Consider the following 15,538-nt stretch of genomic DNA (forward strand, 5'->3'; position numbering starts at 1 on the left):
CTTTTTAGTTGCATCTTTAATGCTGCACCTATATGGAAGCCTTGATTACATGATGCTATTTGTCAATAGAGGATGGGCAATCAAACTCTATCCTCACTATGCAGGATTTCTAGGTGTTGCCTGCTGTGGCTTTTCTCACTGTAGTTTCCCTCCCACCTTTACTTTAAAACCACTTCTAGCTATATTGTGCCTCTAGGAGAATAAACAGAAGATTCAAGGAGATGAAATTTAACAAAATTTCAGTAGATCTCTCTACTCTGACAATAGTACTAATTTTTTTGAGAAAAGATTCTGTCCTTTGAAAGGATTTGGGAGAATTATATGCTAAATTGTGTTTTTATTGAGATGAGGTAGAAACTTAGGACTTGAATTCAAAAGTTCAGCTCAAAAGAGAAATTCTTTGTTCAGTCTGTTCTTTAGCTATATTCACAAGTAACTGTTTGTCCTTGGAGACAATGAGAAAGAGAAAAAGGGAGTTAATATACATGTTAAATGAAAACTTTAGAAATAAAGATCATTGTCCAAAGACAAATCAGCATGAAGGGGTATCAATGATTATTAAACATTTAATATTACAGGCCAGATGGAATTGGAACGGTGTCTGTGGAAGAGAAAGAAAGGTTTGAGGAAATTAAGGACAGACTTTCTTCCCTTCTGGAAAACCAAATAAGCCATTTCAGGTGAGTGTATAATTTATTCAATGAATACCACAGTTTTTCTGGAAGAGTTTTCTCATGGTGTTTAATTTTGGTCTTGAATGAGTGGAGTGAAAATAAAATGGTCTGCTCGCAAAGGAATAGTTTAAATATGGAATAATTTATTAACACAAGTGGTTGTACTTGAAATTTATTTGTGTAATATGTGAGTTGGTAGATATGATAGAAAAGATTATGCAAGAATACAGGCCTTGATTTTGTTGATTTTTTTCAAAGTTCAAGCTTTCTGTAACTCCAGCCAAGAAGATTGTCTGAATGAAAGTGACTGTGCCATAACTATTTCTGAATTACTATGGATCAAGACAATCATATGAGTAGAGAATGTCTTTAATAGATGGCAGCTAAAATTTTTCATGATGTCTAATGTAATTTTCTTGGTTTCATGATACGCTTATTTTTCTTAAGTTAAGGATCATCATGCTCAATAAGGAGTTCCTCATATTAAGGACTGTCAATACCAGCAGAAGATGTTTAGAGAAGGAGTATATTGCAGATAGACCACCAAGCCTGTTACTTTGTCACACTAAGTTAACCTGTCTGCCACTATTCTGTCAATCTAATCCTTTTAGATTGTATGTATAGATTTTTTTTGTCTCTGTATCACATCATAACAGCCAGTTCCACAGTTTAAATAGTTCTTTGTGAAACAGAACTTTTGTTTGGCAGGGTTGACTGTGAGTTTGTTGAATGCCTCTCTGGTTTGACGAGGTAAATATCTAGTTTTCAGTGGCATCATAGGTCATTGGGGATTTTTTGAGCATAGAGGGCATAGCAGCCTTCACTTGGGACTTCATATCCATATTAAACTAAAGAGAGCTAGAGCTCTCCTTGGAGAGTATTCCTTTCAGGAAAAAACAAGTCTTTCCTTTCCTCTTTCCTCCCTTCTATGGGAACAAAGAGCTCTTACAAGAGAAATGATACAGAGTGCTCCCTACCTTCAGGTCTTCACATGCATGAGACTAATTAGAAAATGTACAATAAAGTCTAAATGATTTTTTAAGTTGGAACAAATAAAAATCCCCATCATGTCTGCTAACCTACACATTAGAGTTGATGAGCTTGGGCTGCAACAGTGACCATAGAACCTTTCTGCCTCAGTCTTGGTGGATCTTGAGCATATTTCAACAGCATTAGAAATTCCTCCTTGAGAGCAATTAAATGTGTCATTCAAATATGAATGACTTCATCCTTCAGAGGACTTTAAGGTTTGCCTTAAAATCCTATTTAATCAATACAGACAAACTGTGCTCTGCCAGGTGAAGAGTAATTACTATTTCTTACTTTGAACAAATATTAGAAATAAAATAAAATAAAATAATCCAGTGAACTGTCTGGATTTAAACGAGGATACTGGCATAATACTGGAAGAAAGAAAAAAGATAGTGCCTTACAATCTGAATTTATAAAGCACATGAAGTCACAATGTAGGACATCCTGACAAAACATTGCAAGTAGTATTTTAAATAAAACCTTGACTCAATGTGTAAGGATCACCGCTGTGGATTAACAAAGAATAACCTTGGTGTCAGATTGCTTTCTTAGGAAAACATGGTATTAAAACAACTCCATATTTCAGTCCTTCAAAATTGTTATGATAACTGTGAAATGCAGAATATTTGGAAAAATACATTCAACAGTGAGGATTTATGCAGAGTATACACTGAATTTCTCTCTTTGGCCTTACTGTCCTTGAATGCCCTGTATTCCTTGTCATCAGGTAGTGCCACCATCTCCCAGGCTGATTTCTTGCTTCCACTGTCCTTTCTGCTGTCAGTTTGGGCAACCATGTTGTTTATTTCTTACATTTCCTAGAATATTTCAGAGACTTTTATGGCTTCCCTATTCAGACAAGTTTTATTATTTTTAGATGCCAGATTCTCTATGGTAGCCTCTTTAACTTCCTCATGGAATCACAGAGAGGCTGTCAGATTGTTTTTTACCACTTTGGTCTCTTAATTGTGGCATGCATTTGGCTCCTGCTTTTTTGAATTTTACCTCTGGCTGCTTGTAGGTTTCTTACTTTTTTTGATTGTACCTTTTGCTTTTGTTTTTCAAGTTCTTCAATTTTTTCATAGATCCCATTCTTGAAATTGTATATACATTTGCTAAATGTACATGCTCTGAATTTTTTGGCCTGTTCTCTTTTGCTACATTATTAAATTGTATTGTCCTACGATTATTATTACAGAGCACCTCTTCTGCTCTGTACCTCTCAAACTATGTCCTCTTCACATTTGAGACTGAATCCAGAATAAGATTTTTTTTGTGGGTCTTAAATTAGCTGTTTAAGGAAGCAATTCAATCCTGTGTCCCAAAATATTGTCATCATTCCTTGTCCTAATGAGATATCAGTCGAGTGTGTATGTCTAGAGTTGAAATCTTGAATTTGCAGCTCCTCTAATCTCACTTAACATTTTGTAATCACACTGATCATTATGACTAGGGGATGAGTGGTAAAGACTTTCAAGGATCATCAGCATTTTTTTCCCCTCTGGAATATTGTTGATACTTACTCTAAGCTTTGCCCTCTCTCCATTGCTTAGTGTTGTGTGCACTGGTCAGCTGTCATGGGCAGTTTAATTGAAGAGTGCATGCCTCTTCCTGCCTTTTCAGAGCAGCTCTGAACATTTGGTGTGTCCACTTAAGTGACTAGGTCACACCCATCTGAAAAAGATGTTCTCCCTTGCCTGCCAACTGACCTGCACCTTCCAGTTTTAATATCCCCCTGTGGCCTTTTTAATTTTCATTTTCACTGCTGTCAGCCTGGTTCCACTATGATTAACATGCAGTCAGCCCATCCTGTGCTAGTGGCTGTCATCTAAAGTAGTTCTTAAGGCACTTACACCTTTCCTCTCTGTCACCTTCGCTACCCACTGAGACTTCTGATCTCTGCCAGCCTCTCAGGCATCAAATGTGGAAGAGACAATATTTCAGAGAAAGCTATCATGAAGGTCTTGGACTTTAACCTCTTGCCTGGCTGTGTGAATTTTATCTCTGGAGTCTTTACAGAGATAAAAGTAAATAGTGGAATCCTCGCTGCAGGAAATCCTGTTTTGACCTCATTTAAAGGCTTTATTTTGGCTGACCAAAATGTAGATATAAAATTCACTGGTCTGAATCCTTTTATCATTAGAAAAGATTTGACTTGTGGAAAATATTAGAATAGGAGGCTACTGTTCTCGGTGAGTAATAATAAGAAAAAAATAATCTCAGCAAAGCAAAAAATCCTTTTTCCAATTGGGGATATCCCAGTAAGATTTTATAAACAGGATTAAGAGAAGTTACCATTGCCTGAGCATTGTATTCTCATTTACCTGCTATATTGCATCATTCAGCAGACAAAAATAAAAAATAAAGCTATGAATGCAATCACTTTTTAATTTACATGATTTTAGGAGTGGGTATGGTTTAAGTTGTAGCTGATAAAATTTAAGATAAGTGCTTTTCCAAGGTACTTTAATATAATAGAAAAAAACACAGAATATCTGCCAGCATTGGTATCTCTAGAAATTAAAATAGTTGACATTTTATCCTTGTCTTGACCTAATTTTAAAATAAAATACAGTATACAGAATGCTGCTTCACAGGTCCAGTAGCAGTCATGACTACATGAGAAATAGTACCTCTTTCTAGGAAGATGACAATTAAACTCATCAGAGACATTTAAATATTCTTCATAGCTGGTAATTTGGAAGTGATGCTTTCTGCCTTTTAGGGTTTTTTCTGCACTTAGGCCTAAAATGAAATGCTGGTTGGCTGATACTGCTGTTATATGTATGTACTTCATGGTAGACTACTGAAGAGGCTTTCTGCTTTTATTAATACTTCAGGTATGGGAGTCTTCTGCTAACATAACACAAGTTGATACAGATACATCTTAAAGTAAATTCATAAAGCAGATTTTAAAATTCTGATAATATTATGTTCCTCTTATTTTTTTCTTTCTCCTTTTTTCCCTTTTTTTTATCTTTTACTTTTTAAGATACTGTTTCCCTTTTGGACGTCCTGAAGGAGCTTTAAAAGCCACACTTTCATTACTTGAAAGGGTAAGTTTGAGAACATATTTTAAGTTCTGCTGAGCCTGCATTTTATTTTTGCATTCAGGTTGCTGAAAGCAGACTCATTATTTTACTGCTGATTTTAACTGCTTACTGGAATGATGGTTGGATTTGTTTTTCTCTCATTGTCTTCCACAATTATTTACTGGACTTTCACTTGAAGCCACTGAACTTTAGTCAGTGACTTTGGTCCTTTTTTATTTACCACTTACCCAGCATTACCCCCAAAGTGGTACAAGTCTACTCTACCCCCCATTTCCTGCTGTTTATGCTTTCTATGCTGCTGATATTGTCTATACTCATATGTAATATTAAAAACCTTCTGTATAATTCAAATAATGTTTAATAAATGCATCATCTGAGTCAATTTAAGAAGCAAAAGCTATACACAGCAAATCTGACACGGGCAGCTATAAATGCAAACTCCTGCACAGCAAATCATCTTGTATTGACTGGAAAGGAGAATACCTCATGATAAAAGCATCTCAGTCATCTCTGTGGAAAAAAGGACTTTAAATTCCAGCAGAGATTCCAAAGGAATTGTATCAGCAGGAGTCTGATGAAGTTATGAATTCAAAAAAGCTTAGGTCCCAGGCTGTGTTGATTTGCCAAAATTTGAGTAAATATTAGTTATTCTGCAGTGCAGAACACTTCATGGATAGAGATTGTCTCTTAGAAAACCTCTGCCATGTTCAGAAAACACACAGGTAGTCTAGGTATATATGTTTATTTCACTTAACATCTCAGTGATTGTAGTGCTGTGTAGGTTCCTTTGTGCTTTTTGAAACATCCATTTCCTCTCCCCTTTCCTGCTGTTGCAAATGGTAATGGTGCTCTAACTGGTGCTCAAGCAGCACCACTGTCAGTCTTGTCTGGGAATAAATGTGCTTCCGTACATTTGTGAACTGTCTTATTTTACCTGTCTTTGAAAAAATTTGAAAAAAAATCAGACCAAGAACGAAAGGTTTTGAATACTGTAAATTCACTTGTTGATAATTCAGATGTTATTAATTGAAAAAGCAAGTAAACACAGATAGAGAAGTCATATTTGTGTGCAGGTATTCTGGAAGTCTGCTTTGCAGAAATGTCTTCCTAATTGCTTCTCTGTTGCTGAACCAGTTCCTTTTCTACCACCTCCTTCCCTAGACTGCATCTCTTGCTCCCTTCTTTTAGCAGTAACTTTTAGATATATAAGGGTGTAGCTTGTCCAGGGATTCATTTGGGAAGCATTTTTAAGGCTGTGAGTTATCGGAAATTTTATTATTTACACGAAAATGTAATCAAAACATGTTGAGTTTTGTTTACAATTACCTGTTGAAAGTTAATGGAGTACAGAATTAAATTAAAAATGCAAGTGAATTATCAACATTTTTTTTTTAACATAGTAATCCAGAGTATATTATGCTGCATTCATATAAAGAGGTATGGATTCTTGGTTTACCTCACTTGCAATAGGTGAGGTAACAACTCACATGTTTTGAAAACATTTATATGGACTCTTCTTCTACTTGTCCATAATAAACTATTCTGATGGAAGTTCAATGTTTTCCCTGCCCACTATATAGATGACTTTTTCACAGCAAGGACATGTTGAAATTGAATAACTTTACCCTGTTGAAGAGTTTGTGGTTCTGCAATGGTGGAAGTTTTTCCACAGCTGGGAACTAAGCCAATTTCCACAATCACATCTTTAGTGGTAACTGATCCAGCCCATCCACGGAATGCTCTTGTTCTACTGGTCTGAATGTCACCCAAAGCTTGACTGGTGTGCTGCAAGATGGCAAACAGAAGGGATAAATACTGCACAGACAGTCAAATCAGGGCTGAACAGAAACCTTCAAAGACAAAGATCCATCAGCTGAAATAGCTCCTTTTCGACTTCTGCCTTTAATCATTATCAGATCTGTAGTAACTTCAGGATACTTTTATCCTTTTCCTGTGGTGTTTGGGTAATTGTAATGAAGTGGTATAATTGTCTCTGACACAGGTTTTAATGAAAGATATTGCCACTCCTATACCAGCGGAAGAGGTGAAGAAAGTGGTTAGAAAATGTCTGGAGAAGGCTGCCTTGATCAATTACACACGACTTACAGAATATGCCAAAATAGAAGGTTAGTACAGCAATCAGCTGCCCAAGTGGCTGTAAAAGCCAACAATGCCTATTAACTGCATATTCCGTGAGCAGCCTTTTCCCTTTCCACAGCAAACCCCTTCCACAGCAAGGGGAAATGTCTCATTAAAATCTCAGCTGGTGAACTGCGGAGCTTTTTCCTATTCATTGCTTTAATATGCCTCCTGGGACCCTGTTTGAATAAAAGACTAGGACTTCCTAATTTAAGTTGCCCTTTGTTCTTACTTTTGAGTTCTTCATAAATTTAAGAGGTTGTTTATGGGTTATTTTTTTTTATTCTCTAGCTATTTCTAGTGATTAAACTACTAACAGGAAATTCTTTCCTTAACAGCAGTGTTGCTGCCTTGAAATTTGAAAACTGTGTATTATTCTTTTCTGAAGTATTTATAAAGCAGACAAATAGATAAATGGTATTTATTTTAGCTGTTCTGTTATCAGATGTATAATAATAATCTGATTATTAAAACCTAAATTACATCCTGGTTTAATGAATTAAGGGGACAAAATACTACGTTTGAAGGTAATCAGGAGTTTTTCTGAAAGTTTGGTATGTTCTATAGCGTATATCATGAAATTAACTAAAATTTTGCTCTAAAAAATGGCCAGGATGCACAATGTCATTTTACTATTTGTAAACCTTATGTAGAACAAAAAGTAAGTCATAGTAGTCAAATGCCTTGTCAAGACAGACTTTTATTCTCCATAAAGTACAAAAAGCTAGAGATACTCCCGTCCAAATGTATTCAAGAACAGAAAGCTGTATGCACTGGATTTTTGGAGCTAGAGTTAATCTCAGGGAAATAATGTAGGATTGATTCTGTTTTTTTAAAAATACAAATTGGATGCATATTAATTTTTTTAATAGCATGTATTTCTAGCAATACACCAGAAGAAACAGAGCTAGCTTAGGAGCAAATTGAAAAAGCCTCAAATATTTAGCAGTATTATAAAGCCAACTTTTTTCCCATTTTTTATTTCTGCTCAAATTCTCTGAAAAACATGAGTTAACTGATCGCACAAGTGATTAACAAAAGATCCATCTCATCACTATGGCAACCAGTATTATATCATGGAAGTAACAACATGAAACCATCCTAGTAACCAGTTTATCATAATTAATTATGATATCATGTTGTGTTAAAGAAAAAAAGGATGAATGTTAAATCTTTTCTGGAAAATGAAAAGGAAAAAAAGAATGTTTTTATACTTATGTATTCATAAAGGGAAATGTTAATGTTCAGTATTTAAGTCGTGTATCAAACCTGTTGAAACAATGACTATAAATGTAGAAACATTTTTATAATTTGAAAAAAGCTTGCAAAAGATACCTGAACACACTGACAATAAAATGGATTGGGAAGTTTTTTGTTGTGATATAAATAAATATTTTCCCAAGCTTTTTTCTGTATCATAGAGAATTGGGGGACTTCCCCTGAAGTAGCAAAGTTTGCACTTTAGGATATTCACAGAACAGCACATGAAACTGACTCCCATATTTCAACTTGCAGTTTTCTTTTTTGGATTTATAGCCTTTTGGTTGGAGCAAAACTAGATTTATTTAAAAATCTATAGTTTTACACTCAAATACTTATTAACTCAAAGCACAACTCATCATTGCATATATAAAGAGAAATAAGTGAAGTACTTTTCTGAGAATAAAGTACTGTTGAAAGTGAAGGACTCCAGCATCGTAATATCAGAAAATTCAATGCACTGGATTTCAGTGGCAATGAGGCCTGTATTGATATCTTTTGATACTCTGGTCATTACAAACATCCTACTTTTGTACCAGTATAAATGTAATATTTTTCAGCAATAGGTTTTGTTCTGTTCCTTTAGATTTATAGGAGCATTATTGTATCTGTGCACTGAAGTTACATTCTTCTCTTGAAAGTAATTTATGTTAGTGTTTAAATTAAATGCTTACTCCTCCAATTGCATACAAAAAGCATAGAACCCTTATCTTTATAATATTACTGATGTCCTCAAATGTGGCTGGCACATCTTTTGGAGATTTTTGTCCTTTGACTATTTCTTTAGTGAACAACATCATATTAGTCAGTCAAAATGTAAATATTACAAGATAATATCAGCTACAGACAAATAGCAAATACCTAAAAAGTAGAGATACAAAGAAGGTTTAATACAAATAATATTCTCATATGTGTTTCTGAATTCCCATGCACAATATGGATGCAAGCTCAGTGCCTGAGCTTGAAATAAAGACTATTAAGGGCTAGTAAATGCAAATATATTACTCAGAAAGATGCACCATTTCTCCTTCACATGAAAAATCCCATCACTAGTGTGATGTACTCAAGATGCTAAGAAGCTATTAACTCCTTATGTGCTATTTAGTCTTCTCTAATTATATGAGTTGTATTTCTGTAATGATGTTTTTCTTTCCCTATTTTTTCCTTATTTAGCAACAGCGGAAAAGGATTCAGGTGATTATTTGTGTGCATGTCTGCATGTATTACAGATGTAGTGTGTTGTGTCTGTTGTTACTATCTTTCTTGATTTGAACAATACCAAGATACTGACCAGAACATTTGTGAATGTTAAAATTAATTTTGGTGTTGTTTAGTCCATGTATTTACACTGATACTTAATTAGGATGTACCTACTTATTAGCAGTTTAGCTAACTTTTTGGTTTGGAATATGATGAAGTTGTATTTTCAGCGAAAGGGATATAACTAAATGATGCAGAAAAGTTTAATTTTGTTAAATGCAAAAACAGTTTGTGCATTTAGAAAAATGTAATTTCATAGTCCTCTGCAAAAATGGTATGTTTTGTAACAGAATTGCTCAATTTATTAAAGAAGATATTGCTAGGAAAACTAATATTGTAAAACTGGTTTTACATTTCTCTGATTTGGCTTTGTTTAGTGATACATTTCTTTTTCTAGATATAGCTGAGGGTTATATGGGAAGGTAGTTCTTTGTGTTCCTAATTTTATGATGATACGGTGTATATTCTCCAATCATACAGGGAGGAGGTTTTGAGTTCTTATATCCCAATATTTAAAAATCATCATACAAAGAGCACAGCTGAAGTAGTATTTGCAGCTGAGTAGAACTGGCTGCATAGAAATAGGAGGGATTGTGCATATCTAGACTGCGAAATAGAGCTGTGCACTGCTTTGTCTTACCTGACATACATACCCAAATTGTGGTGCTGCTGGGGTTTCACAAACAATATCAAACACACTTATGTGAAGGGTCATTGAGCTGGTAGTACTCTTGTGATGAACTAATTTTCCATCTGGAAAGAAAGACTTGGTGTGATGATAACAAAGTTGCATGAAAGTCATTCACAGAGAAGCTCCTTGCCAATGAGGGGCTTGAAAATTACTCGTAAATTATTAAGACTTCTTTTTTAAACAACTGTGTCCATAACTGAAGTAAAAAATTCCACTGATTTCCAAGACTTCCACTCTTCTTTGTTTAAAAGCTTTAAATGCCCTGTAAATAGGAGATATTTTGGAAGTTTTGGAGAAGAGAGTAGGCAGTGCACTGGTAGAGTGAATATTCATGGCACAGTCAGTTAGGGTGAGTTGGTGGGAGCCCACATTGCTGAAATGATCTACTGACCCCTGCCATCAACAGGAGAGGCTCTTTAGGCAGGGGACTCCAGTGCTCTCAAGGTCCTTCAGCAGTTTCTCTGTGCAAGGCCAATCTCACAGAACCAAATGCAAAAAACCCTAAAAACAGTTTCCCTTCCCTTCCCTTAAATACCTAAACTAGATAGCACAAATATTCAGTTTAATATTTTTACACCTCTAGGTATTAAAGAAAATATCTCTTGAAATTAGAAATTCAGCAACAATTAATTGAAATGAACTGAAAATCATTTGGCAAATTTTAGAGATTTTTTCCTTGCACATTTGCACTTCAAAACCTTCCTGGTGCACTTTTATACAATGTATACACTTTCATACAATGAGTATCACCTCAAGTACGAATCTTCCTTGTGCCACACACTTGCTAATCCTAGTTCTTCTCAGGCTCTTTATGTGGGAAACCCAAAACCATTAAGCATAGATGACATAGTTACAGACACATAAATAAATAAATAAATAAATAGCTGTACCTGATTTTAATCATTTTACATTAGGTTTCTCCATGCTTTGAAAGAAACCATAGCCCTTCTTAACACAGGGTAGCAAAGTTGTCCCTTAAGTGACCTGGCAAATAACTAGATTAGAGAATGGATGAGAGGAAAGCCTCTCACATATAGTCAGTAAGTTCACTGTCTGAGTTAGCTGAAGCTAGAGGTTTATAGGCTGCATTTATAATTTAATTGCTTAATTAAATATCAGTTCTGGCTAAAAATGCAACTGAAAATTAATCAGAAACTCAGAAAAAAAATCATTTTATTGAAAGGAGTAGAAGAATGGATCCACTGGAATTTTGTGAAGCATTGAACATATTTCTCTGATGCAAAAGACAAAGCCACTGAGATGAATCCAAATACATTTTGGGGCCAAATCCTGCTCCTGTTATTGTCTCTATCTGGACTCTTACAGATTTCATCATGAACTTGATGTACAGTGTGCTTAGCCCTAATACCATACATTGTAATTTTGTGGAAAATGAGAAAAACTATTTCTAGATAACTGTTATTTACCCTTGAACTTGTGCACTATATACTGATAATGAAGCTTGAATTTCAGGAGTGTCCTTATTAAGTAATACAGAGGTGAATATGCAAATTCTTCTTGTTCTGAGAACCCTTTCTTGGCAGTGTGGTTGCTGGGTTCCCAGGTCTATTCCCCAAGTGCTCTCATTTTCACAGTCTCACCTGAACAAGTCTCTGAATGTTTTCCCAAAGACAGGGGTTACTTTCTTAGTGGCAAACATGGTGGCATAAGCAGCACTTCCATCAAAAATATTTGTTTACAGTCAGGATGACATTTTATTGAGCATCCCTCATCATTGTACTGTTATGAATATAGAATAGACTTTTTTAACAAAAATTACATTTGCCATGGCAATTATACAGGGTTCAGCATGACATTCCTTATTAAATGTATAGTTGAATTTCTCATGGAGTAGCTAATCTGCTCAGTCAGTGTAATTACCATTATGAAGAGAATAGCAGGAAACCTACTATTATAATTTTGAAGTATATCTAAGAACTTTCAAATAATGTCCTGGTAGTTTGCAGCAAGGGTTTATAATTTTTCAAGGATATGAATCACAGCATCAATACATGAAAATCTCTTTTTAAGTATGAGTCATTTTCATTTCAGCATATGCTGCCTTTGAGATTTCACTACCTGAAAGTACTTTTTAAATCGTTTTGTGTATGGCATGTATTCCTGTCTTATTCAGTATTTAACTTACATTAACTCTTCCTGTAGATAATGTTGAACATAAATGGACCTGCCAGATTCTAAGGCCAGAGGCAAACGGCATCCTTCATATGCATTTTGCATACTTCCTGTGAAGAGCCTATAGAAATTTGCATGGCTCCATCACCTGTTTTCTCTCCCTCAAAAAAGATGGCCTTCCTTACACAGACTTCTTAATTTTTACTTATGTTTTATACACATCCATACACACAGAGTAATAAAATGCATTATTTATTCCTTCTCATAAATTAATGGTTTTTCCTCTTAAATTTATTAGAAATCTGAATGGCTAAGGACTAATTAATTCTGCTATTGCTGCTGGTATTGCCTGAGAAAAGACAGAAACTTACACATAAATACATTTTTCAGCACAGGGGCATTACCTTGCTGTGCAGATATAAAAGGGATTAAAGTGGTAAATGTCTGTAAAGCAAACAGGGCAGTATTTATCATTGTCCATGGATATTAATTTCTGAGGCAATAGACACATTCTAAAGATTTGAATTATAAGTTCAGTTGTCTTTTAACTCACTGTTTTTAAAATTCTGTAGTAACTCAGTATATTGGGCTCCTTCTACCAAACAGTTTGAATAAAAGGAATAAGAGTAAATTCCATTAAAATTGTAACAAATAGTTACTCTGGAGTGTACAATTGTTCAAAGACAAATCAGTTGTCATGCCAAAATTTGTTTCTATCAGAAAGATTGCCAAAGGCTGAATAAATGTTAACTCCATACAACAGAAGGTCAGGAGAAACTCAGAATGCTGGGCTTTAAGACATCAATCATTAACATACTCATTACATACAAGTTTCTAAAGGAAGAGTAGTATGTAAATGCCCTCAAGGCTCAGAAGCTCTGGCTTAAAAAAGAAGAACACTACAAACATCATTGAAGCTGAGAAGGCAAGTGGAGAGAGTCATTGTACGTGGAGAGGACTTGATTAAAGCTCTCCATGCATGTTCATTTCGCTGAACAAACAGAAGTGGGTTGCACAGCAGCATAGCACCTTCTTGATCTCTGTTGTGCAACTAAATGGAAATGAGGATATGGGCAAACATCCCTGGTTTCAGTTTTGTACCTGTAAAAGAATCCCCAGACTGCATCCTGATACTCCTTTGTAAACATCCCTACATCCTCCTTTAACAGTAGGCCTGAGTAAGTCTTTGTCACTGTGCTTCCCCTTTTCAGTCCCCTGCTTCACCCAGAGGAATGTCATTTCAAGTCCTATTTGCTGTACAGGTGTATCATCACCTTACGTTAAATTAGTTCCCAAATTTAAGCATGCCAGCCTTGTCTGTATCCCACATGAGGGAGGGATAGTTCCATCCTTCATTAGCATTTCATCATCTCCAGTTCCTCCATGCCCTATGATGCATTTTTAGACAAGAGTTTAGTACTCATGCAACCTAGGTTTTCATCACCTTTTCTCAGAGTAACTGCCTGTTCTTCATTTCTATCATTTCAGGAATCTTTCACTTTTAAAGTTTGCATTCCATCTTCTTGAACATTGGTCATCCCCATTAGATGCCTTGCACAGTAATAGCAGTGCTGTTACAGCAGAAACATCTGATATAGGAAGGTTCTGATGTCTGTATCATGCTTGTGTCACACAACCCGTCTGTAAAAAGTTAATTCAACCCAGTCTTAGAGTTTTGATCATTTTGAGCTGACATATTCCCAGTTTATAGGAAATTTTTATTGCTGTTCATGTGTCAAAATGTATTGTCCCTTCTTTAACTCTTGAAGGTATTTTGAAACGTTTCTCTCTCCCATTCTTCGGAATTATCAAATTCTTGTTACTGCATCTTTCTATTTCCCATGTTTTACACATTGTCATTGTGCTTCTAATATTTATTCTAACGTCTCTGGGGAAAATATTAAGGAAGCTAAGATGAATCTTCAAGGAATTTCTCAATAATCCTTTTTTTGCACTTTCTCAGCATTGCTTATTCCCTTTCGCTTGAGGCATCTTCTTTATATCCCACACAGTTTCTTTTTTAATCCTCATTTTCTTCAGCTTAACTGGTAGTTTTCCCATGAGGCACAGTATCAAATGCTTCGTTAAAGTCAGAATAGATAAGATCTACTGAATTTCTTTTATACAAAAATATCCTATCTAGACATGCACAAGTCTAGTTCAACCTACCTTTGCAAATCTGTGTTATATTTTATTTTATTTTATTTTCTGTTCATTTTATGTCCTCAATTAGTAATGTCTTCAAATTTTGTTTCGGTTAATAATTCTCAACATCTCTTTTCCCTTCCTCTTGCCTGCCAGCATTAGATTTCTTGTTTTCATTTTTCAGTAAGGATCCAAAATTTAGAATCTTAAAATATTCTTGTTTTTTTTTAAAAATACTTTTTACTAAGTCTGCATTTTCAAGTGCCAGTTTTCTCTCCATCTGATAGGTGAGTTATTAATCTATCCAGTTCTCTTTATTCATGAAGCCTTGCAGTTTGGCATATTTGTTATCTCTGAGTTTTCTTCTACAGTATCAGGAAGTACTGAGAATATTAGTTCTTTCCCCCTTTGAAGTGAAATTAGAAGTGAGAAAAAGAAGGAAAATACCAACTGCTTGTATCTGTGTTGCCAAAATCTGAATACAAAAAAATCTTATATCAAATGCTTTGATGATCAGCTGGCAAAAAGTGAGATTTTCTTCTGGTTTTACCTTTTTGATTTTGCTATTTTTATGCTTTTTCATGAGCCAAAGTCCCTTTAGAAAACAAGACAAAACAAAATAAAAACATGTGATTGCCTCATGAAGGTAATTCCATTGAATACGATGATAAATTTTAAAAACCAGAAAGTATTGGAGCATGACACCCTTAATAAAATGATAGGTCATGGACTAGGGGTTGTGAACTCTAACTTTTTACAAATCTCACAATCTTTCTGTACTTAGCTAATAATGGTAATTAATTCAATTTTTTTCCCCTAGAATTTAAAATGCTGTTGAAATCATAGAAAGCAATTATGGAATGACTGGTTTCAGCTTCATAATTAAAGCTAAATTCCACTATTTGTGTAAGGCTGGATTTTTTTTTTTATGTGAAAAATATAGAATGTCCTTCCAGATCTACCTCCTTACTTTTTCATGCAGAATTAATTCTGTGAGAAATTGCACACAAATTTAGCACAGTGAAATCTAAATTACCCGTGGGTAGATTATACCAGTTTTGGATTAACTCTTCAGAGTCAGTTCAGGTTTAGTAAGGTACTACCTTCAAGCAATCTTGCAGGTTTCACATGTTAAAAAGACCAAATGAATG

General features: G+C 34.9%; 1 protein-coding gene across 24 annotated transcripts in view; it reads left to right on the top strand.

The window, feature by feature from the left end:
- CADPS2 (calcium dependent secretion activator 2) overlaps positions 1-15,538 on the top strand; it is a 287,279-nt gene that overhangs the window by 207,069 nt on the left and 64,672 nt on the right. For 14 of the 24 annotated variants that reach the window (XM_038155811.1, XM_038155825.1, XM_038155814.1 and 11 more), the window contains 4 exons: positions 579-680; positions 4,699-4,762; positions 6,762-6,885; positions 9,332-9,352. In XM_038155811.1, the coding sequence (XP_038011739.1) occupies positions 579-680; positions 4,699-4,762; positions 6,762-6,885; positions 9,332-9,352 (311 nt within the window). The remainder of the gene's footprint in view (positions 1-578; positions 681-4,698; positions 4,763-6,761; positions 6,886-9,331; positions 9,353-15,538) is intronic. The other 10 variants (XM_038155817.1, XM_038155821.1, XM_038155824.1 and 7 more) reach the window with 1 other exon arrangement.

This window comes from Motacilla alba, chromosome 1A (genome assembly GCF_015832195.1).
Source record: "Motacilla alba alba isolate MOTALB_02 chromosome 1A, Motacilla_alba_V1.0_pri, whole genome shotgun sequence".
Classification (NCBI taxonomy): Eukaryota; Metazoa; Chordata; class Aves; order Passeriformes; family Motacillidae; genus Motacilla; species Motacilla alba.